The sequence below is a fragment of the Hyaena hyaena genome, unplaced genomic scaffold (assembly GCF_003009895.1).
Source record: "Hyaena hyaena isolate Hyena2069 unplaced genomic scaffold, ASM300989v1 scaffold_9, whole genome shotgun sequence".
NCBI classification, from domain to species: domain Eukaryota; kingdom Metazoa; phylum Chordata; class Mammalia; order Carnivora; family Hyaenidae; genus Hyaena; species Hyaena hyaena.
Genome location: NW_024080641.1, coordinates 5387981 through 5413739, shown reverse-complemented (window position 1 = coordinate 5413739; position 25759 = coordinate 5387981). Strand labels below are relative to the sequence as shown.

The 25759-nt window shown below is 41.2% G+C and overlaps 1 protein-coding gene across 2 annotated transcripts in view; it reads left to right on the top strand.

Moving 5' to 3' along the window:
- The window catches only part of LOC120243185 (zinc finger protein 227-like), a 41097-nt gene that overhangs the window by 3484 nt on the left and 11854 nt on the right, over positions 1 to 25759 (top strand). The window contains exons 1-4 of one of the 2 annotated variants that reach the window (XM_039249287.1): positions 2589 to 2624; positions 6048 to 6174; positions 6775 to 6867; positions 10053 to 12161. In XM_039249287.1, the coding sequence (XP_039105218.1) occupies positions 2610 to 2624; positions 6048 to 6174; positions 6775 to 6867; positions 10053 to 12161 (2344 nt within the window). In that variant the 5' untranslated portion in view covers positions 2589 to 2609. Of the gene's footprint in view, positions 1 to 2588; positions 2625 to 6047; positions 6175 to 6774; positions 6868 to 10052; positions 12254 to 25759 lie in introns of those variants that run through there. The other variant, XM_039249279.1, reaches the window with a different exon arrangement.

Below are 25759 nucleotides of genomic sequence, written 5' to 3'. Positions count from 1 at the left end.
GGTCTCTTTCACAGCTTTATCATACTTGTATGTTCTGGTTTTTTTGCTGAACCATTTGAGAACACGCTGCAGACTGCTCAATATGGAATTAATTATAATGGTAATGCTGTTACCTAATCCAAAGTACAAATTTCAGTTATTTTCAGTTTTTCCAAGAAAGTCTTTGAGAGCAATTTCTTTTTCTAGTTCATGGTCCAGTCCTGTGATACACATTGAGCTTAGTTTTTGTTTCATCAGGTCTCCTTTACTCTAGAATGATTCTGGGGCGCCTGGCTTGCTCAGTCTGCAGAGCATGTGACTCCAGATCTTGGGGTTGTGAGTTTGAGCCCCGTGTTGGATATGAAGACTACTTAAAACTTGGGGCACCTGGGTGGCTCAGTTGGGTAAGTGTCCAGCTTTGGCTCAGGTCCTGGTCTCACAATTCGTGAGTTCAAGCCCCGTGTTGGGCTCTGTGCTGATAGCTGGGAGCCTGGAACCTGCTTTGGATTCCCTCTCTCTCCCTCTCTCTCTTCCCCTCTTCCCCCTTCTCTCTTTCTCTCTCCCTCTCTCTCAAAAATAAACATTAAAACAAAATTTTAAAAGATTACTTAAAACAAAAAAATAGTTGGGGCAGCTGGGTGATTTAGTCGGTTAAGCGTCCGACTTTCACTTAGGACATGATCTCGCAGTTCGTGGGTTCGAGCCCCGCGTCTGGCTCTGTGCTGACTGCCGGCTCAGAGCCTGGAGCCTGTTTCAGTCTGTGACTCCCTCTCTCTCTGACCCTCCCCTGCTCACGCTGTCTCTCTCTCTCCTAGAAATAAATAAAACATTAAAAAAAATAGTAATAAAAAAAAATAGAATGGTTCCTCAGAGTTTATTTATGTGTATTTAGCTGATGGTATTCTTGAAGAATATTGGCAAATTATTTTGTGGAACGTCCCTCTTTTTTTGGTTTATCTGATATTTATGATTCAATCCAGGCTGTGTGTTAACAGCAGGGATGCTACAGAAGTGAGTGGTAAGGCCACCTTCTCGGTGCATCACTGACTTCATATTTGTTTTCTTGGGGAAGGTGTGCGCCTGGTGCCTGTTTTCCCTTTTGCAGTTAATATTTTACTTATTTATTTGTTTTTAAATTTCTTCCCACACTTTCACCATTTTTTAGTGTTCATTGATGATTTTCTAACTACCTTTCATTCTACATTTTTTTAGCTTGTCTTCTGCTATAGAGGAAACTTTTTCTTCCTACCTATTTATTTCTTATACACTCCTTTGTTTCTAACAGTATGCTTACAACTCAGATGCACGTCTTTTTTACTTAAATTAGGCCAGGACTGTCAGCCTATTTTCTGTTGTAGAACCTTGGGTTTTAATTAGTTTTCTTTACCTCCATGCATGTTTCTCAAAAGCACTGCCTGCCTAAAAAGTTTCACTTGGGGCGCCTGGGGGGCTCAGTGGGTTAAGTGCCTGACTTCAGCTCAGGTCATGATCTCACGGTCCGTGAGTTCGAGCCCCGCATTGGGCTCTGTGCTGACAGCTCGGAGCCTGGAGCCTGTTTCAGATTCTGTGTCTCCCTCTCTCTCTGCCTCTCCCCTGCTCTCACTCTGTCTCTGTCTCTCAAAAATAAATAATAAACATTAAAAAAAAAAAAAAAGAGGGGCTCCTGGGTGGCTCAGTGGGTTTTGCTTCCGACTTCAGTTCAGGTCATGATGTGGCGGGTTTGTGAGTTTGAGCCCCACATTGGGCTCTGTGCTGACAGCTCAGGGCTTGGAGCTCCTTCAGATTCTGTGCTTCCCTTTTTGTCTACCCCTTGCCTGTTTACGCTCTGTCCTTCTTTGTCTCTCTCTGTCTCTCTCAAAAAATGAAACATCACTTATGTTTATACCTTTTATAAAAAATTGGCCATGTCCATCTAAATATTGTTGTGGTGACAAATTATTAGGAAGACAACTGGAGATTTTAAGCAGTTAATAAGATTCTCACGCTCTATAGAGCAACAACCTGTGATCTCTGCATGTTTTAACAATATTCTTTTGGTAGAAATCACACTTAAAGGGATCATTTCAAGCTACAGAATCTTCTTCCGCAGAATTTGTCCCTGCAGTTGCAAAGAAATAAGAAGCTGGCGGAGCTCTGGGAGCCTCCCACCTCTCCACGGTCCCAGGATGTTGATATCGTTACTCTTCCCACTTGCAGATGACAAAGTTGAGACAGAGAGATGTTAATGATCAGCCCAGGGTGACGCTGCTAGTGAATAGCCTAGCCGGGATTTCAGCCCGTGCGTATTGACTCCAAAGCCTGTTCTTACTGATGTGGTCTCAGTTTATACCGTACCCAGAATAAGAATTCCTACAGCGGAAGCTAGGGCACCCTGTGGTGGAGCCATCTTTGTGGTTGGGCAGGCTGTTCCTTGAACTGCTATGGAAACGGGTAAAGGGGGTTCTCTGGCAATGCGCCGCATTCTGCTCATGAATCCATGTTCACCTGTGCGGCGCTGAGGAAGGGGTGCCTTTGCTCATTCACAGTGAGCCGTCCCGTAGGTTAATGACGTACCTGACCGATTTCTTGACTTCTTTCTCCTTTCCCAGTCTGTCTTCCTAGGATTCTGTTTCTCCAGAAGGAAAGAGAAAATGAGCTTATTCAAGGTGAGTAGGGCTTAACATTTCTTGCTGTTAAAAATGTCCTGTTAGTTCTCAGAAGCTCCACACAAGTTCTTCTCTTTTTTTCTTTCTTTCTTTCTTTTTTTTTTTTCAAGTTCTTCTCTTTCAAGGAGAGTCAGGGCATCTGAGGACCTGTTGAGTGTGCTGGGGGCTTTTGTCTTTATGCTTTGGAAGTTTAATTGGTTTTGTTTTTAGTTTTTATTTCATTATTTTTTAAATTTATTAAATTGTTTTTTAAATGTTTGTTTATTTTTGAGAGACAGCGAGTGAGCAGGGGAGGGGTAGAGAGAGAGGGAGACACAGAATCGGAAGCAGGCTCCGGGCTCTGAGCTGTCCACACAGAGCCTGGCACGGGGCTAGAACTCACAAACCGTGAGTTCATGACCTGAGCTGAGTCGGACATCAAACCAACCCACCCAGGTGCCTCATCATTTTTTATTCTCACAAATAAAAGTAGAACTGCATATATCTTACACTTTACTACTTCCCACTTCCAAATTAGATGCTTTGATAATTCCATAATCTCTTTATCACATGTATTCATAATTGTATATTTGTATCCATAGATATGGCTTTTCTTTTTTAAGGTTTCTTTTTAAAAATCTTTCATCTTTTCAATTAAAAAAATTTTTTTAGTGTTTACCTTTGAGACAGACTGAGAACGAGTGGGAGAGGGGCAGAGAGAGAGGGAGACACAGAATCAGAAGCAGGCTCCAGGCTCTGAGCTGTCAGCATGGAGCCTGACATGGGGCTCAAACTCACAAACCATGAGATCATGACCTGAGTCAAAGTTGGACTCTTAACTGATTGATCCACCCCGGTGACCCTCAATTTTATTTTTTAAAATTGAAGTATAGTTGACATATCATGTGTTATTAGTTTCAGGGGTGTAGCATAGCGATTTGACAGTTCATGTGCATTGCAGAATGCTCACTGTGCAAGTATAGTTACTGTCTGTCACTGCAGGGAGTTATTGTAATATTACTGACTGTATTTCCAGTGCTGTATTTTATTTATTTTTTCCTTCTTTTTTCTTTTCTTTTTCTTCTTTCTCCCTCTCTTCCTTCCATCTTTTCTTCCAAGATTTTTATTTTTAAGTAATCTCTGCGCCCAGTGTGGGGCTCAAACTTACAACCCCAGGACCAAGAGTTGCATGCTCCACTGAGTGAGCCAGCCAGGCGCCCTAGTGTCTTTCATCCCTGTGACTTATTTTATAACTGGAAGATTGTACATTTTTTTCTTTTTTTTTTCCTTTACCTGTTTTGTCAATCCCCCACCTTATAACATAGATAGAACCTATCATTTAATGCTATTTAACACTATTTCATTTAACACTATAACAATTTTTAGTTACTGTATCGTATTTTCATCAAATTTATGTATATTTTATTTATTTTATTATTATTATTTTTTTAAAGATTTATTTTAATGTTTTTTTTTGTTTTTTTTTTTTTTTAATTTCTCGAGGAGAGAGAGAGAGAGAGAGAGAGATAGCATGAGCAGGGGAGGGTCAGAGAGAGAGGGAGTCACAGACTGAAACAGGCTCCAGGCTCTGAGCTGGCAGTCAGCACAGAGCCCGACGCGGGGCCCGAACCCACGAACCGCGAGATCATGACCCAAGCGAAAGTCGGACGCTTAACCGACTGAGTCACCCAGGCGCCCCAGTGTATCTGTATTTTAAATTGTTCTCTGTTCGTAGACATTTAGTTTAGGATTTTTGCTATTTTAGGAACGCTACAGTGACAGTTTCCTGATTTAACCTGTTTCTCCGGAAACAGTTATGAAAAACGACTGCCCTTTTTTGTCATTAACATAGTAAACTGAGGAGGTGTTTTTTATATCTGGTGGTGTCAGATGTTTTGTGGTAGAATATTCAGATATGGCCCAGTGCATCTGGTCAAGCTTCAGCTTCACAAGAAAAGATACTGTTAGAAGCTTTCTAACTATAAGAGCTAGATTTTCCCTCCTCCGTGCCTGAGTCACATACCTTGTGTGTATTTTATTTACTGGTTTATTTTTTTCCTTAGTGTTTTTTTTTTTAAATCAAAATAACACATAACCTTAGTTTAAAAAGTCCAGTGGTAGTAAAAGACTTGTCACTCACTACATTGACACCTTAGAACAATTTTATAAAGATGTGCTTGGTTTTATCTCAGTTCTGTTTATTTAAAAAAAAATTTTTTTTTTTAATTTTTTTTTAATGTTTTATTTATCTCTAGGAGAGAGAGACAGCGTGAGCAGGGGAGGGTCAGAGAGAGAAGGAGTCACAGACTGGAACAGTCTCCAGGCTCTGAGCCAGCAGTCAGCACAGAGCCCGTCACGGGGCTCGAACCCAGGAACCGCGAGATCATGACCTAAGCGAAAGTCGGACGCTTAACCGACTAAGCCACCCAGGCGCCCCTAAAAAATTTTTTTTTAATGCTCATTTATTTTTTGAGAGAGTGAGAGAGCATGATTGTGGGGGAGCAGAGAGAAAGAGACAGAGAATTCCAAGCAGGCCCCGCATCATCAGTGCAGAGCCTGCCACAGGCTCAAACCTACAAACCAGGAGATCGTGACCTGAGTCAAAATCAAGAGTCGGATGCTTAACTGACTGAGCTGCCCAGACGCCCCTGTCTTCATTTTAAATATAAAGAAGAGGGATTGTGACAAAAGTACCTGCTTAAGTTCACACACAAGAAAACCAGGGATCTGGAGGCAGAGTATGGTATTCCAAGTGAAGACAGATACAGGAGGGGAGAGTTTTTCATTCAGGGACTTGGCATGCCCTCTGGGTTTATTTCCACATAGAATGCTGCTCCTCACCTGATCCCCATCTCAGTGGGAAGGCAGGTGCCATCAGACACTGCTGGGGCTAACCTCAGTGTTTCTGGGGTCATTGGCAATGTTAATTAAATTAAAAAGTAAAGCCTTTTAAGTATAGGATGCAGCGATTCAAATTCTAAGGAGTTTGCTTATTACAGCATTCACCGAGAGGACCGGGTGGATAGACAAAGCCTTCCTTTCCATTGCAACACTTTTTTTTTGTTTGTTTTAAAGGTTCTATATTTATTTTGAGAGAGAGTGCAAGTGGGCTAGGGGCAGAGAGAGAGAGAGAGAGATGGAGAATTCCAGCAGGTTCCGGTGCTGTTCAGTGCAGAGCCTCATGCGGGGCTCGAACGAACAAAACCATGAGATCATGAGGTGAAATCAAGAGTTGGACGCTTAACTGACCGAGCCCCCGGGGCGCCCCCATAGCAGTAGTCCCGGCGAGGCTGAGGGAAACCGCGTGTGGCATTGGCGGGGTAGAAGGAGAGGCGCTGGGAAACCTACACGTGGCTCCGGGGCCGGAGCAACTTCCCACCCATCCTTCCCAGCTCGTGTGGCGGACATCAGGTGTAAGATGGAGGTTGTGTGTGTTTGTCGTAGGAGGCGGTGACGTTCAAGGACGTGGCAGTGGCCTTCACGGAGGAGGAGCTGGGACTGCTGGACTCTGCGCAGAGGAAGCTGTACCAGGATGTGATGTTGGAAAACTTCAGGAACCTGGTCTCAGTGGGTGAGGGCCGCCTCCCTCTGGAGTATCTTCGTGACCTTTGGGGGCTCTTGAAATGGTTCTGTGAGTTTGGGGATTGGACTTTTCCATTTCCTGTGGGACACGGGAAGTCTCTGGTCTTTCTGAACAAGATCTTTCAGGTCTTTTTCAAGAATTATAAGTGGACTAAGTATACTGCTATATGTTGCTTGTTCAATTTCAGATTTCACTCCTCTCCCATTAGTGCATTATAAAACTGATTTATTGAGTTCTGTGAGCAACTTTGAATGAAATAAGTAAGGTAGAGACTATCAGAGCTTCTGAGGACACATTGCAGCAAAAACTGGCTAATTGAACGAGTGTGCGAGGGCCAGTGGGAGGAGATTTAGTGACACAGACATTGGTTAGAAATAGATCATTCAAACTTTGTTTCGACAATACACATCTTCAGGTATGTGTTCAGTTCATGACATAAATGTTATGTGTTTAGCATTTGGGTCGTGATTTAAAACAGGTTTGAAAAACACAACTTTCAGTACCTCGAATAGGCAGACGGGACCTCAATTTCCAGTAAATTTTAGCTCTCGTGTGGTCTTTGTAACTTGTGACTTTGCATGTTCTCAGGACATCAACCCTTGAAACAAGATAAATGGCATCTAGAAAGAGAAGAGCAGCTTTGGTCGATGAAAGCAGCAACGCAGATGGAGAGAAATGTGGGTAAGAACCAAGCAAGTGTGAGTTCTCGCAGTTTCCTGAGCATTTGTGTTCTTTCTCGCCGCCCCTGTGCTGTTGCCCGTGTCCAAGTTGCTGGACCCTTTTCCTGGACTGTGTAACTCTTCCTACAGTCTGTTTTCCAGGTAGGAGCCAGAGTGATCCTTTGTAACTTCAGGTCAGGTCAGGTTAGGCTTCTGTTCAAAATTCTCTTACGGCTTCGCGTACGTAGAGTAAGAACCACTTACAGCAGCCTCCAGAAGGTTCTCTGTGGTCTGCCGTTCATCCTCCACTGCCTTTCCAAATACACCCATCTTCCCTCTCGCCCCATCTTTTCTGCCTACAGCGTCTGCCATTTCCCAGACCCGCAAAGGAGCTTCTGCCTCAGAGCCTTTCACTTGCTCCCCTCTCTGCCTGGGATACTCTTCCCCCTCCAGTCCTTCCGGCCCCTTCTCTCCTTCTTTCAGGTCACTCAGTTTTAATACCATGTTTAGGCTCTGACCACCCTGTCGAAATGCCATTCCCTGTCTACTCTCTGTGCCCTGCTTTATTCTGTGTCTGAGCCCTGGTCCTTGCCTCACTTATATTTTTGTTCACTGTTTATTACCTTTCTCTCCTCACTGGGGTGTAGTCTTCAGGAGGGGGGAATTTGGTCTGTTTCATTTCTTGCTAACTATCCTCAGTGCTTACAGCAGTCCTGGTACCTTGCAGGGGCTCTGTAAATATTTGTTGAGTAAATGAATGAGTTCCGTGTAGGGAAACCTGCCTTCCATGGAGCCAGCTAATAGGTGGTGAACAGATCCATGTGAATAGAGGATATTGCAATCCATTTTTCTGTCTTTAAATGAATTCCTAACCTAATTCTGATGTCTCAGGTGCCCCTGGTCTACGTGTGTGAGTGTGTGTTTGTTGTACAATTTGTACAAATTGACCCGCACCAGCTTGTACAGAAACCTGTACAGAACCTGCAGCGTTGTGGTTATAACCAAATGGAGTAACACTGTTTCCCTGGGACTTTCCCTTAGCAGAGCGTGTTCATGTAGGAAGTTTTTTTTGATCGAGGATTCTTCTGTCCAGTGAGGCAGCTCCCCCATAGAAGGGGACAAAAACCCTCAATTTCTGTATCTCTTCTTTCAGAGAATGAAAGGTCTCAGAAAATAGCAAGCTTGTGAGTGAGCCTTTCCCTTAAAAGATTGCCCAGCTGCATCCCATCCCATTTGCTCCTTCTAAAATCCACATGTATAGGGGCGCCTGGATGGCTCAGTTGGTTGAGCGTTCGACTTTGGCTTAGGTCACGATCTCATGGTTCGTGGGTTCAAGCGCCGCGTCAGGCTCTGTGCTGACAGCTAGCTCAGAGCCTGGAGCCTGCTTCGGATTCTGTGTCTCCCTCTCTCTGACCCTCCCCTGCTTGCGCTGTCTCTCTCTCTCTCCCTCTCTCTCTCTCAGATATAAATAAAACATTTTAAAAAATTAAAAGAATAAAATAAAATGAAATCCACATGCATAATAAGAAATGGATCTTACGTTGTTGCCTCGGACATTGTGTTTGTGTATGTATTTAAATGTATGACTTTCACAGGCATTTCATACAATGACACCTTTACTGTTTGTAATGAATCCCTAATAGTTTCTGGTCTGTTTCTTCTAAACATAAGCTATGGAATTTGTTTCCCAGCTCACTAATAAACCATTCTTCATTTTGAAAATTATTCTTGTTGAAGATCATTGGATCTGTATCCAGAAATTTTCCACACTGTTTTCAAAGAGTCAGCATTCTTCTCTGGCCTCTAAATTTGACTCCTACTTGGCAGGGTATTGGGGGGTGATGGTTAGGGTACATTTAGAGAGATAGTACGGGGCACCTGGGTGGCTCAGTCAGTTGAGCGTCCGACTTTGGCTCAGATCATCTATGATCTCACAGTTCATGAGTTACAGCCTGTGTCGGGCTCTGTGCTGACAGCTCACAGCCTGGAGCCTGCTTCGGATTCTGTGTCTTCCTCTCTCTCTGCCCCTCCCCTGCCTGTGCTCTGCCTCTCTCTCTCTCTCTCTCAAAAAATAAAAACATCAAAAAAAATTTTAGATAGGGGCACCTGGGTGGCTTAGTCGGTTAAGCGTCCGACTTTCGCTTAGTTCATGATCTCTCGGTTCGTGTGTTCGAGCCCCTCGTCGGGCTCTGTGCTTACTGCCAGCTCAGAGCCTGGAGCCTGTTTCAGAGTCTGTGACTCCCTCTCTCTCTGACCCTCCCCTGCTCACGCTGTCTCTCTCTCTCTCTCCTAGGAATAAATAAAACATTAAAAAAAAATTTTAAAAACAAAAAAATGTTTAGATAATATAAAAGTTTCAGAGGATCTAGTGCATACGTCTTGATGCTTTTCTTTTTTTAGCACCTTTGATTTTCTCTTCAGTACCTCCTTAGGGTATTGGCTGCCTCTGGTGCTGCCTTTCAACTTCTAAGCAAACTGTATTTACCTGTACTTTTCTTCAGACTTTTTTTTGTTTTAATGTTTGTTTATTTTTGAGACAGTATAAGGGGGGTGGGGAGGGGCAGAGGGAGAGAGAGACACAGAATCAGAAGCAAGCTTCAGACTCTGAGCTCTCAGTACAGAGCCCGACTCAGGGCTCTAACTCAATAAACCACAAGTTCGTGATCTGAACTGAAGTTGGATGCTTAACCAGCTGAGCCACCCAGGCGCCCCTCCTTTTCTTATTTCAGATACCTTACTTTTAAAAGCTGTTTTGCTCCTCTGTCTTGTTCACACTTAAACCGGGACTTAAAATTAGAGATAATCTCAGACCTCAAACTGGCATTCATCTACGCATGCACTTCTTGAGTGCCTGCTAACTGCTATGCACTGTCAAAAGCTGTCAACACTGCAAAATGCTTGTTCTTATTGACCCTGTATTGTGGCGGGAAAGACATATCATTTCTGATAAATGATTTAAATGGTATGTCAGATGGCAGCAATTTTGTTTTAAGTAGGTTTCATTAATGCTGAGCGGTTGGGAGTTTAATGGATTCCCTCTTGGTTTCTATCAATATGTAAGCCAGAGTATTTCATACGTGGTGAAAAAGATAAGCTGGACCATCCTGAGGTTCGTTAAACTCTCATGCTGTGTCCTCCATGTGAAATCTTGACTCTTTTGAATAGTGCTTTCACTTGTCCACATCTCTGAATTCTGCCCCCCTGTAGGAGGGAACAGTCAGTGTGAGCTGAGGACTGTTCAAGACAGAGGACCCCTTGAAGAGCTTTCCTGCTGGCAAATCTGGCAACACATTGCAAGTGACCTAACCAGATGGCAGAACTCCATGAGAAATAGTTCCCAGTTTTGCAAACAGGGTGATTCCCCCTGCCAGCCTGGGGCAGGACTGTCTGTTCAAATTTCTGAAGATGAGAACTGTATGTGGAATTGCAAAGTGGCTGGTCCCAATGGTACTGAAAACCCAGAGTTTCCAATTTTGAGAGCCCAAGACTCTTGGAGGAAAACCTGTTTGACTGAGTCACAGCATTACCGGAACGGGTATCAGCAGATATCCATGAAGAATTTTCTGCGTCGGTGTGAACAGGATGTTGATGCGGTTGGTTGGATTGCACATCCCCTCGATCATGGAATACACAGAAGTGACAAATCTTACAGCCATGATGACTATGAGAAAGACAGCGTGAAGGCTTCAACATTGAACCAGGATGGTATGATTCACACAGGACAAAACCCTTACCGATGTAGTGAATGTGAAAAAACCTTCGGTGATCTCTCCACTTTTGATCTTCATAAACAGTTACACTCAGAGGTGAAGTCTCATACGTGTAGTGAGTGTGGGAAAGCCTTCCGTTATAGCTCAGTTCTTCGTATTCATCAGAGAGTTCACATGGGACAGAAAGGCTATACGAGTGGTGAGTGTGGCAAGGGATTCAGTCAGCGCTGCCTCCTGCAAACCCATCAGAAAGTCCACACCGTAGAGAAGCCATTCAAATGTGAGGAATGTGGGAAAGCCTTCGGTCGCAGATCAGCACTTACGGTTCATTGCAAAGTCCACACGGGAGAAAAACCTTATAGTTGTGAGGACTGTGGGAGGGCCTTTAGTCAGGCCTCTCATCTGCAGGACCATCAGAGGGTCCACACTGGAGAGAAACCATTCAGATGTGATGCATGTGGTAAGAGCTTCAGTCGGAATTCTCATCTTCAGTCCCATCAGAGAGTCCATACGGGAGAGAAACCATACAAATGTGAGGAGTGTGGAAAAGGCTTCATTTGTAGCTCAAATCTGTACATTCATCAGAGGGTCCACACAGGAGAAAAGCCCTACAAATGTGAGGAATGTGGTAAAGGCTTTAGTCGGCCTTCAAGTCTTCAGGCCCATCAGGGAGTCCACACTGGAGAGAAGTCCTACATATGTAATGTGTGTGGTAAAGGTTTTACTCTGAGTTCCAATCTTCAAGCACATCAGAGAGTCCACACAGGAGAGAAACCATACAAGTGCAATGAGTGTGGTAAGAGCTTCAGGAGGAACTCCCATTATCAAGTTCATCTGGTGGTCCACACAGGGGAGAAACCCTACAAATGTGAAGTATGTGGGAAAGGCTTCAGTCAGAGTTCCTATCTTCAAATCCATCTGAAGGCCCACAGCGTAGAGAAGCCTTACAAGTGTGAGGATTGTGGGCAGGGCTTCAATCAGAGTTCCCGACTTCAGATTCACCAGTTGATCCACACTGGAGAGAAACCCCACAAATGTGAAGAGTGCGGGAAGGGATTCAGTCGTAGAGCAGATCTCAAAATTCACTGCAGAATCCACACAGGAGAGAAACCTTATAATTGTGAGGAGTGTGGGAAAGTATTCAGGCAGGCCTCGAATCTTCTGGCACATCAGAGAGTTCACAGTGGAGAGAAGCCTTTCAAATGTGAAGAGTGTGGGAAGAGCTTTGGTCGCAGTTCACACCTTCAAGCCCATCAAAAAGTCCACACTGGAGAGAAGCCATACAAGTGTGAGGAGTGTGGGAAGGGCTTCAAGTGGAGCTTGAATCTTGACATGCATCAGAGGGTCCACACAGGAGAGAAACCCTACAAGTGTGGGGAGTGTGGGAAGCACTTCAGTCAGGCCTCAAGTCTTCAGCTTCACCAGAGTGTCCACACTGGAGAGAAACCATACAAATGTGATGTGTGTGGCAAGGTCTTCAGTCGCTCTTCACAGCTACAGTCTCATCAGAGAGTCCACACAGGGGAGAAACCTTACAAGTGTGAGACCTGTGGTAAGACCTTCAGCTGGCGATCCAATCTTACCATTCATCACAGGATCCACGCGGGTGATAAATCTTATAAAAGCAATAGGACTGATAAGAATAACAGAAAATCTACCCAGGAAAACAGTTGTATAAAATGATTTTTTAAAAGAAAACTCCAGTGTCCTGTGAATTCTTCCAATCATAAAGCTTGAAGGAACTTGTCTCACTGAAGTTGGTGTTTCAGCCACAGCTTAACATATCCCCATAGTCAGGAGGCCACACAGCAGAGAACACTTGTAAGCTGTCTAGTAGGCCACAGTTTGTCAGGGAGACAATTGAACTGTGACAGAACCACTTCGTACTGCAGTCTGTCCTGGTAGTCTGACATTGCCCTGTTGTGATGAGCTCCTGTCTTCTCCAGCCTCTATCAGGTTAGGTCTTAACATCTTGGACCTTGAACTTAGACTGCATAAAATCAGTAGAATCCCAGTTACCTTTTCTGACAGCATAGACTGAAAAATTGATTGCTATCCTACAATAGTAAGACCTTAACACTGTCGATTGTTATTTTCAAGAAAGTCAAAGCAGGGGTTTAAGTGTCCAAGTTACACTCATGACACACATCTCTTAGTCTATGTTGAATTGATCATTGGTTTCTTATTCTCCATATTTCCATCCAGACTTAGAGGCCATTGCCTTCCAAGGGTTTTAGCATTACTTTCATCAAAATTACTCAGGTAGAGAGGCTATTTGAAGTAGGTAACTTTTGTCAAGTTCTCTATTCCATTATTTCATCTTCTCCCCATCCCGAGAAAGAAGGGGAAATAAATTATTTGTTGGAATTTGGGAATTTCCCCAAACACACTGATCATTGAGGCATGACTGACTTTCACACTTTTTCCTAGCAGTGGATTGAATAATTGCTTTTTGTTTTGAACTTGGTATTTATCAAAATGTAGAATGTGGAACCCCTCTGAGCTGGAGAAAGTAGAATTCTAACTTAAGATTTGAAGATTCAAATAGAAAAAGTCAGTAGCACATTAATACTGTTAACTAAGTTTTTAAAAGGTGGAAATAAATGTTCATCAATAGGGATTTACATAAATATGTTTTGATATGCAGTAACATTCATTGAAATGATGGCTAACGCTTAAGACAGAAGAATAACAGTTTAAGGTAGTTTAGGGACATCAGATAACCTTAATCAAGTGCGTGTTTATGAATGTATTGATAATGCATCCAATCATATGAAGGGATATTTACACTATATAAATAGTGGCAAGGAAGGTTTCCAGATATTTTATCATATTTAATTCAGATTTTTCATTGAGCATCAGTTTTATAGTAAAATACTGTTATTTTATAGCAACATAGTAAGCTATGTAAAATATAATTTTAAAAATTTCCAAGAACATATCCCTTACAACAAAATCATATCATGTGGTATATGAGACCAAAATTAAGGAATAGAACTCTGGAAATTAGTTATAAAGAGGAAAAAAAATTATCGTCAAAGATACAGATACATTAGTGAGCGTAACTGTGTATTGTAATTAATATATTTGGAGCTTAGGCAGGAATCCATGTGGCTTAGAAGATTCTAGTGTAATTCCAACAGTGGAGATTTGTACATCCCCTGGTTCTTGTCAGACCTCCCTACTGGGTGAATGGAATCCCAGAGCACAGGCTTGGTCTGATAGGGCAGTAGCTGGTTCTTTCCAGACACAGTGAAAGAGAAGCTTGAGCTGTGGGAGAAGAGGGATGATGAAAAACTTGTTTACGGAGTAACTTGGGAGTGGGCAAATCTTGAAGATGGAGAAGGAAAGTACATCTGTTTTGAGGTAAAACTTAAAGATTTCCTAAGGAAAAGATGTTCACAGGGGAACATCTAGCATGATGGGAGCAAGCGGTTGAGCAGGTTTGAATATCATTTCCCACTTAATCATTTAACTGCTATTTAATGCTTATTTGGCTAAAGGGCTTTGCTCAGCAAAGGATATATATAACGAATATAATGTGATTTCTTGGACCACACCTTCACATGCTACGTAAAGTCCATGCTGCCTCAAAGTGCATTAGATATGAGAAATCCTGGCCTTGCAGGTTTTGTTTTGTTTAATAGATAACAGGATAGCCTGTCATCATCTCAAGGTAATTTGTAGTTTAGTGGGTTAAATCAAAGGTTGGCAAGCTTTTTAAAGGTTTATTGGAACATAGCAATGCATTTGTATATCACCTATGGCTGTTTTCTCATTGGAATGACAGAATTTAGTAGTTGTGACAAACACTGGCCCACCAAACCTAAAATACTTAACTTTCTGGCCCTTTACAGGAAATGCCTGTTGATCCCTGTGCTAAACCAAAAAGATTTGTCTCCCATAACTGGGAAGACCCCAAGTGGAGCCGAACTTTAACCTGGTGCAGTCAGGATTCCAGAATGGTTTCCTTTTGATTCTTGTATCTGCCCTTCTGGTTGATCTTGTTCTTTGGGTTGGTCCAAAGATGCTAGTAGCACTAGATAGAAACTACCTGTTTCTTCACAATCAGTGAAAGAATTAGTCTTTCCTTTGTAATAGCAGGTAGTCCATGAGACTCTCCCAGTGTGCATGGCTCCTCTGACCCTGACTCCCATCTACACCAAAGATTAAACCTTTACCTGTGTATCCAGTTCCATTGGCTTCTGTAGACCACTCAGTTTCAACTCCCACATGGCCTCTGGGGAGGATATTCCTGTCTTCGATTTGAGCTTGGCTACATATTAATACTTTGGGGACTTTTTTTTTTTTAAATGTTTATTCATTTTTAGAGAGAGAGAGTCGAGGAGGGGCAGAGAGAGAGGGAGACACAGAATCTGAAGCAGGCTCCAGGCTCTGAACTGTCAAGCAGAGTCCAATGTGGGGCCCGAACTCACAAACTGTGAGATCATGACATGAGCCAAAGTCAGACGCTTAAGCGACTGAGCCACCTATGTGCCCCAGGGGCTTGTTGTATAAAGTTGGCTTCTTTTTTCTTTTCCTTTTTTTTTTTTTTTTAAACAAAAAGGAGACCTATAGTCAAATCAGTAAGCAGCTGAATGATAACACATCAATTCGCAAACTTGTATATTCTCTTATGTCATATGACATCAAAGGTAAGGACTCAATCCTGGAAAATTGAGGCAGAAATATGTGGGTAGATTCCAATAAAACTGAGGTCTTTGATATCTAAACTTAGGTGAGCCTCCTTTGCCATTAGGAGGAAGCCTTTTTCTCTGCTCTGATGTAGTCTTCTTGCTTGAAGAGCCTTTAATGATTTCCCCCAAGATGGGTTCCTTGCAGGAGATTAGATCCTCAAGTCTTTACTACCTCTAATTTTTTTAAGACCTATTAATCATACCTAAATCCCCGCAGGGGAGGGGAAAATAGTGGGAGTGGAGGGAGCAACCAGGTATGAAGTATGACCATCAGGAGACACTATACCTGCCAAAATATTTCTATATAACGTCTATCCATAGAAACCGGAGAAATCTATATGGTCATGGGTTTTAAGGGTGTTCAATCAGGTGGAAGTAATAGAATATTGGATTAGAGTGGATTTGTTGAAATGGGTGCACTGAACATCAGTTTCAGACTGAGCATCTGTGAATGGCTTCAACAGTTTGTTCAGTAAAATCTGAACCTAAAGTTAGCCTGTATATACTAAAGTCAAAATACCAGAACTTCATAAATATGTTGTAGTTTCTCTTACACACTGACATTTTGGACTGGATACCTCTTCATTGTTAGGGTCTGTCCTGTGCATTGTACCATGCTCATCAGCATCTCTGGCCTCTACCCACTAGATGCCAGTAGCTCACACCCTCCCCCCACAACAGCTGTAACAAAAATGTCTCAAGACACCTCCAAATGTCCCAGGGCAGGGAACAAAATTGTCCCAGCTAAATACTGCCATAGAAGGTATACGAAGACATGGGAGTGTCAGATTGCTAAAGTGGATTTGTCATGTAAGACCTGCTCAGCCCAACGCTCTATGTGCCCCGCGAGCGTTTAAAGAACACTGCCTTTGCCAAAGATTTAAGAAGTTCTTTGGTGAGGGGAGCATTGGCAGTCTTGGTGAGCTATATTTATAGTGACTCTTCTCTGCAGGGCAGGAATGAGAGGAACTGTGACATCAAAATGGGCTTCCTGAATTCAGTGTGTGTGATGGGATCTTGGTGTACCACACGTCGAGTGGTGGCACTTCGTTGACAAAGATAAAGTGTGTTTGTCATAATGGACAGCAAAGCCAAAGGGATCACCAAAATGTTTTGATACACAGATACTTTGCACCAAAATAGAAAAAGCAATACCATATTATTCAAGGTATTCTAGAGATTAGTGCCATAGCAGTCTTTTGAAAGTCATAGGAGTTATGTTTTCTATCATATACCTCTAGTTTACTCTTTAAAAATTAAAAAAAATTTTTTTAATGTTTTATTTATTTCTATGAGAGAGAGAGAGCGTGAGCAGGGGAGGGTCAGAGAGAGAGGGAGTCACAGACTGAACAGGCTCCAGGCTCTGAGCTGGCAGTCAGCACAGAGCCCGACGCGGGGCCCGAACCCACGAACCGCGAGATCATGACCTAGGCGAAAGTCAGACGCTTAACCGACTAAGCCACCCGGGCGCCCCTCTCTTTAAAAATTTTTATTTTAATGTTTACTTTTGAGACAGAGTGTGAGTCAGGGAGGGGCAGAGAGAGAGACACACACACACACACAGAATCTGAAGCAGGCTCCAGGCTCTGAGCTGTCAGTACAGATCCCCACATGGGGCTCGAACCCACGAATCATGAGGTCATGACCTGAGCTAAAGTCAGATGCTCAACCAACTGAGCCATCCAGATGCCCCTAGTTTACTCACTTGACCTGTGCAAGAAGACAGGCGAGTCTTGGGAGAATGACCTGGGATTATTATAAATTTAATAAGGACTTGACATCACTATAGCATCAGTTGAGGTTTTGTTGCTGGAGCATGTCAATTATCTGCTGGCATCTGATTTGCAGCCATTACACTAATATGCTTCCACCCCACCCCACCCCCATACCTATTAGTAAACATCCAAAGAAGCTGAGTGTCGTCTGGTAGGGCCATCAGTACAATTTTATGGCTCCAGCTCAGGGCTACACCAACTTCCCAATCTTCATTCATAGTTTATTTCCAAAGATGGTCAACTATAATCCATGGGTCAAATCTGGCTGCCACTTTTGATGTTAGATGGGCATTATGCAGTTTCCTGTCCTTGGCTATTAAAAGTGATTCTGGTATGAGCATAAAAGGACATGTACATTACTGAATATATGGATCTATTTCTCTTGGGAATATATCTAACCAAAAGGTTATAGGGTAATTTTAGCAGTTACTTTTGTAGTAATACTAAAGCTACTCGCCTTTACTAGTTACTGAAAAACCTTACTCCAAAGTGGTTGTATCAGATTACCTTCCTATCTGTAGGATACAGGTATTTGCATCTTTGTCAACCTTTCTTTTATTAATTCTTTTAATTATAGCCTTTCTGGTTGGAATGCAGTAGAATTTTAAAATAGTTTAGTTTAACTTGTGTTTCTTTAATAACTAATGAAATTGAATGTCTTTTCATATGACTATTGGTTATTTTGATATTCTCTTTTCTGAAACTCCTGTTTGCTTTTATATTTTTACTATTTGTTTGCCTTACTTTTCCTTATTGATTTAAGGATGTGAATATTCTTTATAAATTCTGTACCTAAGTCTTTTGTCAGATACATGACTTACAAATTCTCCCAATTTGGGGATCACCTTTTCACTATCTTAATGGTGCCTTGGTGAAGAGAAGTTCTTAATTTTAAAATAGTACAAGTAATTAATTACTTAATTAATTTTAGCAATGGGTGCCTTTTTGGTCTTGTTTAAGAATTTTAGGGGCGCCTGGGTGGTTCAGTCGGTTAAGTGTCTGACTTCGGCTCAGGTCATGATCTTAGGGTTCGTGGTTTGAGTCCCCCCATAGGGCTCTGTGCTCACAGCTAGCTCAGAGCCTGGAGCCTGTTTTGGATTCTGTATCTCCCTCTCTCTCTGACCCTCCCCTGCTCATGCTGTCTCTCTCTCTCTCTCTCAGAAATAAATTTTTTAAAAAATTAAAAAAAAACCCTACAAGGCAACAAATAATAAGTAAAGCCACCAGTCAGGATTTCACATGTTTACAAAGATGTAATTTTATTTTATTTTTTTATTCTTTTTTTAATGTTTTTTTATTTATTTCTGAGAGAGGGAGAGAGACACCGTAAGCAGGGGAGGGCCGGGGCGGGGGGGAGATATAGAATCTGAAGCAGGCTCCAGGCTCTGAGCTGGTTGTCAGCACAGAGCCCGACACGGGCCTCGAACCCACAAACCATGAGATCATGACCTGAGCTGAAGTTGATCGCTCAACCTACTGAGCCACTCAGGCGCCCCTACAAAGATGTAATTTTAAAAATTAAAAAAAAAAAAATGTTATTGCCCTATTCTAAGGTAAGAAACACTCTGTCTTAGGTTTTATTCTTAAAAGCTTCATTATTTTGCTTCTCAAAATTAGATCTCCAGTCCTTATGAAAGTTATATTTGTAGATTCTGTGAAGTAGAAGTAAATATACTTTTTCCCATATGGATATCCAATTGATGGAGAAACATATATAAAAATACTTCTCTAGCGTTCTATTGCAGTGTCTCCTTTTCACAAATCAAATGAGAGTGTCTGCTTTCATCTGGGCTCTATTCTTCTCCCTTATTTATCTGGCTATCTTTAAGCAAACACCACACATTTTTTCAGATTTAGTATCTGATAAAGTCCGTCTTCCATTTTGTTGTCTTCACATTATCTTAACTATTCTTAGCCCTTTGCTTCTTTACAAAATTTTTATAACTACTGCATCAATTTCCAGAAAAAAAGTTAGTATTTCTTTTTTTTTGAGAGAGAGAGAGAGAGAGAAAGTGCAAGTGGAAGAGGGGGGCAGAGGAAGAGAAAGAGAGAATCTAAGCAGGTTCCATGCTCAGTGCAGAGCCTGACATGGGGCTCAATCCTACAACCCTGGGATCATGACCTGAGCAAATATCAAGGATTGGATGCTCAACTGACTGAGCCATCCAAGTACCCCATAAAGCTAGTATTTCTCTTGGGTTTGCACTGATATTGTAGATCACTATACTAGTTTAGCATACTTTAAATTTTGGAATTTTCTACCCATAAATACCACTATTTGTTTTTAAGTATTTCTTTTGTATATGCAGAAAAATAGAGAGGCTCCTCACCCGATAACATATGCATTGGTAGACTACAAAAGGATTAAAGGCCCTAAATATAAAGGATAAATTCTAAAGTTAATTTTGAAGATTTGAAACTTGGGAGTTTCAAATCACAGAAATTAAGACAAACTTTTAAAGTTGATTTCTTCATAATTAAGGATGTTTACTCAATGTAGAATACAATAAATGAATTTTAAAAATCCAGTTAAGGTGCCAAGACAATTCAGTGGCAAAAGAACAGTGTCTTCAACAAACGGCACTGAGACAATGGGTATACATATGTCGAAGATGAAGTTGCACCCCGTACCACACAGAGTTTTCAAAAACTAACTCAAAATGGATCAATGACCTAAACATAAGAACTAAACATTATAAAACTTATAGCATTAAGTACTGGTTTCTTGATATGACACGCAAGCACAATAAAAGATGGATATATTGGACTTCATCAAAATTAGAAACTTTTGTGTATCAAAAAATGCCATCAGGAAGGTGAAAAGATGTCCACAGAATGGGCAAAAATATTTGTTTTCATATCATATATGAAATTATATCTCTTACAACAAAGTTATAACTAGAATGAATATATAAAGAACTTTTACAATTCAGTAATAAAAGACAAATAGCCCCAATAAGTAATAAAAAGACAGATGGCCCAATTACACCATGTGCTAAAGCATTTGAGGATAGCCACTCTTCCAAAGAAGATACACAAATGCCCGGTGAGCACATGAAAAGATGGTCAACATCGTTACTTGTTAAGAAAACGTAAATCAAAACCATAATGAGATAGTACTTCACATTCACCAGATTGGCTGTATCCAAAACAAAACAAAATAAAACAAAACAAGATTTGATAATAAAATGATTGGAAGTGGAGAAATTAGAACTGCCATACACTGTAAGTGGAGATGTTTGGGAAAGTGCAAAGGCTTTGGAAAAACAGTCCAGTACTTTCTCAAAAGGTTAAAATATCAGGGCTCCTGGGTGGCTTAGTTGGTTGAGCATCCAAGTCTTAATTTCAGCCCAGGTCATGATCCCAAGGTGGTTGGATTGAGCCCTGCTTGGAGCCCGATGTTGGGCTCTGTGCTGGACATGGAGCCTGTTTAAGATCCCCTCTCTCTCTCTCTCTTCCTCTTCCTCTGTCCCTCTCCCCCACACACATTCTCTCTCTCTCAAAAATAACAAAGATTAAACTAGTTATTATTTATAAATATAAGTATATGAATACGTTGTGAACCAACAAATGCACTCCTTACATATATGTCCTGAATAAATTCCCATACATTTGTATAGGAGTATGGAGACATATCACATCATTATTGCCAATGGAAAACTGGGTATCTGTCATGGAAGAGTAAATAGATAAGATGTGGGTGAGTTCTATAAAATAGATTAGATGTATGCTAAAAACATGGATGAATCTTAAAGATATAATACTGCATGAGGAAAGTAAAAAAATCAATGAAGTTTTATAACACAGTACTGATGTGGTTTTGGAGTGATGATGGGGTCCAGAGCTGATAACAAAGAAAGAATTCTTGAGATGTCTTTAGTGCAAAAAGATGATTTTATTAAATAATGGGGACATGATCAGTGGGTAGAAAAAGCTGCACTGAGGTTGTGAGGAGTGATTGAATATATATACTTGGGATTTGTGGGGGTAGATAAAGGCAAGGGGGAAGTTCCCAAAAGGACTTTCACATGCTAAAGACGACTCACAAGACATTGGAGATCTTGCTACAGTTGAGTCAGTTATTTTTCCCTCTAGTAAGGCATTAATATTAAGAAAGATGGGAGTTTCTTGGAGGAATGTATTTGTCAATGGGCTGCAGGTTATAAAGAAATTTAATTTTATCTACATTTTCTTCTTGCCTTTGTTACCAACATCACTATGGAGGGGAGGGTGATGTTAGGGCTCCAGGAAACTGAGTCCATAGGTTTCTGGAGATTTCCTTTTTTCTTGAAAATCATTAAGACAGTTGCAAACTGATGGAGACTCATGTCCTGCATGACTGTGATCTCTATCCGTTAACAATTTGTTTTTCCCTTTCCTTTGTTCATAGGCAGCTAGCGGTACCTGAGGAATGTCACACATATCCCACGGTGGGGGGGGGGGGAGAAGGGAGGGGGAGGAGAGTTGCAGGGTGTTATTTTGTGTGCTTCACTCTCAGCTTGCCTTTGCCTCCCTCATCAATACCACTTATATAAATTAAAAATATGTGCACACAAAACCACACCGCATATATTTCGCATAAGAAAATACACAGAAAGAAATACAGTTGACCCTTGAACAACACAGGTGTGAGGGACACTAACCTACCCAGTCAAATATCTGTGTATAACTTTTTTTTTCTGTGTATAACTTTTGACTCCCCCAAAACTTCATAGTCTACTATTGACCAAACCATTACCAATTAATATGTTGTTACATGTATTTAGAATGTTGCATGTATTATATACTGTATTCTTCAAGTAAGCTAGAGAAAAGAAAATGTTATTAGGAAAATCATAAGAGGGGCACCTGGGTGGCTCAGTTGGTTAAGTGTCCAACTTCAGCTCAGGTCATGATCTCACAGATCATGACTTCGAGCCCTGCATCAGGCTTTGTGCTGACAGCTCAGAGCCTGGAGCCTGCTTTGGATTCTGTCTCCCTCTCTCTTTGCTCCTTCCCTGCTCATACTCTGTCCTTCTTTCCTTTAAAAAAAAAAAGTTAAACATTTGAAAAAAGAAGAAGAAAAGAAAATCTTAAGAGAGGGGTGTCTGGGTGGCTCAGTCATCTAAGTGTATGACTCCTGGTTTTGGCTCAGGTCATGACACTGCAGTTTCATGAGCCCCACATCAGGATCTGTGCTGGCAGAGCAGCGCATGCTCGGGATTTTGTCCCCTTCTCTCTGCCCCTCCCCCACTCATGCTGTCTCTGTCTCTCTCAAAAATAAACTTAAAAAATTAAAAGAAAATCATAAGAGAAAATACATTTAAAGCACTGAACTGTATTGAAAAAGATTCCATGTATAAGTCTATCTGCGCAGTTCAAACCTGTGTTGTTCAAGAGTCAACTGTACTTCAAATGAAATAATATCCTATGGGGCAGAGGAGCAAATGAAAGTGTTCCATGGGGAGAAGGCATAAATACAAAATTATTTTATCATATTTGTCCAGGATTTCAATTTGATTGTTCTGAAAAAAGGTTCTGCAATTTGCTTTAAAATATTCCAGCAAAAACCTTTTAAAAAGGTGAATAGACTTACAGGAACAAGAGTTGTTTACAGTGTACAAATGAAAGAAAAATAGATAAGAAATGGAAAGATTGAAAAAGAAGAAACAAAATTGTCATTATTTACCAATGATACAATTATGTATTTAGGAAATCTAAATTTACAACTAAGTTATAGGAACTGATGAATAAGGTTGACAGATTGCTGGATACATGGTCCAGTACAATTTGATGAAAGGGGTGGTATTTAGCACTCTCTTCTGTTTTCTGCTCTCAGAGATAAAATTTTCAACGTTCTGTCACTAAGTATTATGTGTAGTTGTGTAAGTTTATTTTAGGTGTCGTTCTACAACTAAAAAAATTCAAGTTAGTTAACATATAGTATAATATTGGTTTCAGGAGTAGAAGTTGATTTTAGTTTTAAGCTGGATTTTTCTAGGAGTTTTATAACCATTTCACATGTATTTTCAAATGTATCATTGTGATGTTCCACAAAATTTTTTCTTATTATCTTTATTGATGTTTCCATTTTTATCACTGAAATTGGTAATTATGTCATTTATGTCTTTTTTCTTTGTCACTCTTACTGGACTTTGTCAATATTATTTTATTCATTGAATCGTCTTTTGGCTCTTCACAAAAGCTTCAGTCTATTTTGTTTTCTATTTCATTCATTTCTTATTTTCATAATTTCCTTCCCTCTGCTTACCGTGGTTTTTGTTTTCTGTTTAGTAAATTCCTGAGATGGATGTTTCCATTTTAATTTTCAGCTTCTGTTTTAGTAAATGCTCTCAAGACTCTGCGTTTCTTCCTAAATATGTATTAAAACTTCCCATTCTATTTGTGAATGTTTTTCTCCTTACAATTCTGTCAATTTTGCTTTTTAAAGTTTGCTTTTGATCATGTGAAGCTGTTATTCTTGATAATTTGAAACTTATGAAGTGTTTCTTTCTATACCTCATAATGCTTTTATCTTCAAGGACTATTTTGCCCACTATTAATATATTTCAATATTACATAAATAATTTGAAGCCTAGGATGATGCTCTCTTTCTCCAAAAAAGATTTTCATTTGTTCTTGCCAAGTGCTTGAAGACAGTAACGAAAACATTTCACTCTAACCAAATTTCAATTAGTGAAGTGACTTGAAGTTTGTTCCCTACCAAGGACAATCCATTTCCCTCTTATTTTTACTCCTACAGGGCAGCTCCTTGGGATTCCTCACTTCCGTACCTCGCCCTCCTTCTGAGCCCCTGGAACGCGACTTAAGTGATCAGCTTTCAACAACAGAATCTGTAGGAGCCACCCAGGAAGCCACTTGCAGTCTAGAATGGTACAATTTCGCCAAGATTCACTCTGGCTTAAGGCAGTTAATACCCATAAACTCAGGGTACCCGGAAGTATTTCCGCTTCAGGGGGCGGAGCTGAGGGCGTCGTTTATCTTGGGCATTCTGGGAGATGTAGTCTGGGGTACATTTACGCTGGAGTACTTCCGCTTCCAGAAGCCCTGACGAGGGAATTCTGGGAAGTGGTCCACGAGTTCCCTCTAGTTCGAAGGAGACGCTTTCCGGGTAGGAGGGCGAGGTTGCTCCCCGCCCTCATGTCAAGTAGAGGAGTCAATCTTCCGTCCCAGGGAGCTCTCCAACCCTCGAACTGCCCGAGGCTGGGCGGGGAGCAGCGGCCGGCAGCGGAGGATGGAGTTGGAAGAGATCTGCTTTCCTCTCTGCCAAACCGCCTGTCTGGAGCGCCTCTGTCTTTCCCGGATCGGGACGGCCCGGGTCTCCGTGTCGCCTGGTCTGCAGGTCTCCCGGCGCTCCAGCCGGCTTTCCTCACCCTGCCAGTCAGCTCCGCCACTTCCTAGCAGAACGTTATGCGAGTTACTTAATGTCTCTTGGTCTCGTTATGCTCATCTCTCCAGTAGTGTCATTCGTAGTGGTCCCTTATTCTTTTAACGAATTAATTTATGAAATGACCTCAACAGCCTTACTAGCTAGGTAATGCTATTAGCCTTTTATTTATTTATTTATTTTAAAGCAGAGGTAGTTGGAAAGAAAACATCCTGCTAACACGAAGTCCTCTCTCCACAATGTAGAAAAGTAAGCTGTCTTATTGCTGAATACTCATATTCGTAGTACTGTATTGTAGGTAATTTGTGAGAAGAGATTACAAAAAGAGAAGCTTCACCTTATTTATACAGTCAAGCAGTTACAAGTTTTTAACACCGTTATGTTTTTAACTACTAAGTACATGCATTCTCAGGACTAACGATATCTTGTCTTCCTCTAAGAGGGCTTGATTACACCATTTGCTGCAAATTCATTGATAAATTTATGCTAAATTTTCTTAGGAATTTTCTTAATTGACTTTATCCGAGGGAATAATGAAATGTATCTTATCTCCCCTGCTAGCTGAGAAGAAACCTTGATTAAACTCCCACGGTGATGGGACACTAGATTATTTCCTCGGACGTTTATATTTAAAAGGTAGCCACATAAGAAAGCTAGGGGATATAGAAACATTGAGCTTTGGAGAGGAGTAATTATGAATTTGGTTTCTTTATTTGGAGTCTGACTTACCTTCTTTTGGAAGGGTTCTTGGGTCTTAACATTTGAGTGACAGGCCTGGATTATATAATAATTAGCTACTCATGTCCTTTCCCAAGATGTATTTGAAATACTTGCAGGGGATAGAAAGCTGCAACATTACTTCTATTCATTATTTCTAGAGATCTAAGCTAAATAAGGACAAGAGGATGCTTTCTGCACAAGTGCAGCGAGTGAAACAAACTTAACTCTTCCTCTGCTGGGATGTTGTAACTGCAAACCTACTGCTAGAGGGATGGAGTGGGGGTGGTCCCTGGCCCGTCCTTGGTTTGGGAATCGCCATCAGGACATTTAAGGTTATCCTTCTGTCGCTCCTGCCTAATTTCCTGCCTAACACGTTCAGTAAATAAGAAATGAAAACATATTGTAGTGGATTTGTAGATATTCTTAGGTATTCCTGTTTCCTACCCTCATTTCTTTGAAACATCTGTTCTATCATATATATGAGCAAATACGTTTTTATATTGATCATTGCATAAAAATCGAATTAACAATACTGTATTCATCCTTTAAATTCAGAAATCTCTCTGAGGAATGTTTACAAACGCCCCGGTTGGGAAATTGATCATACAAATATGCCGAAGCTTGT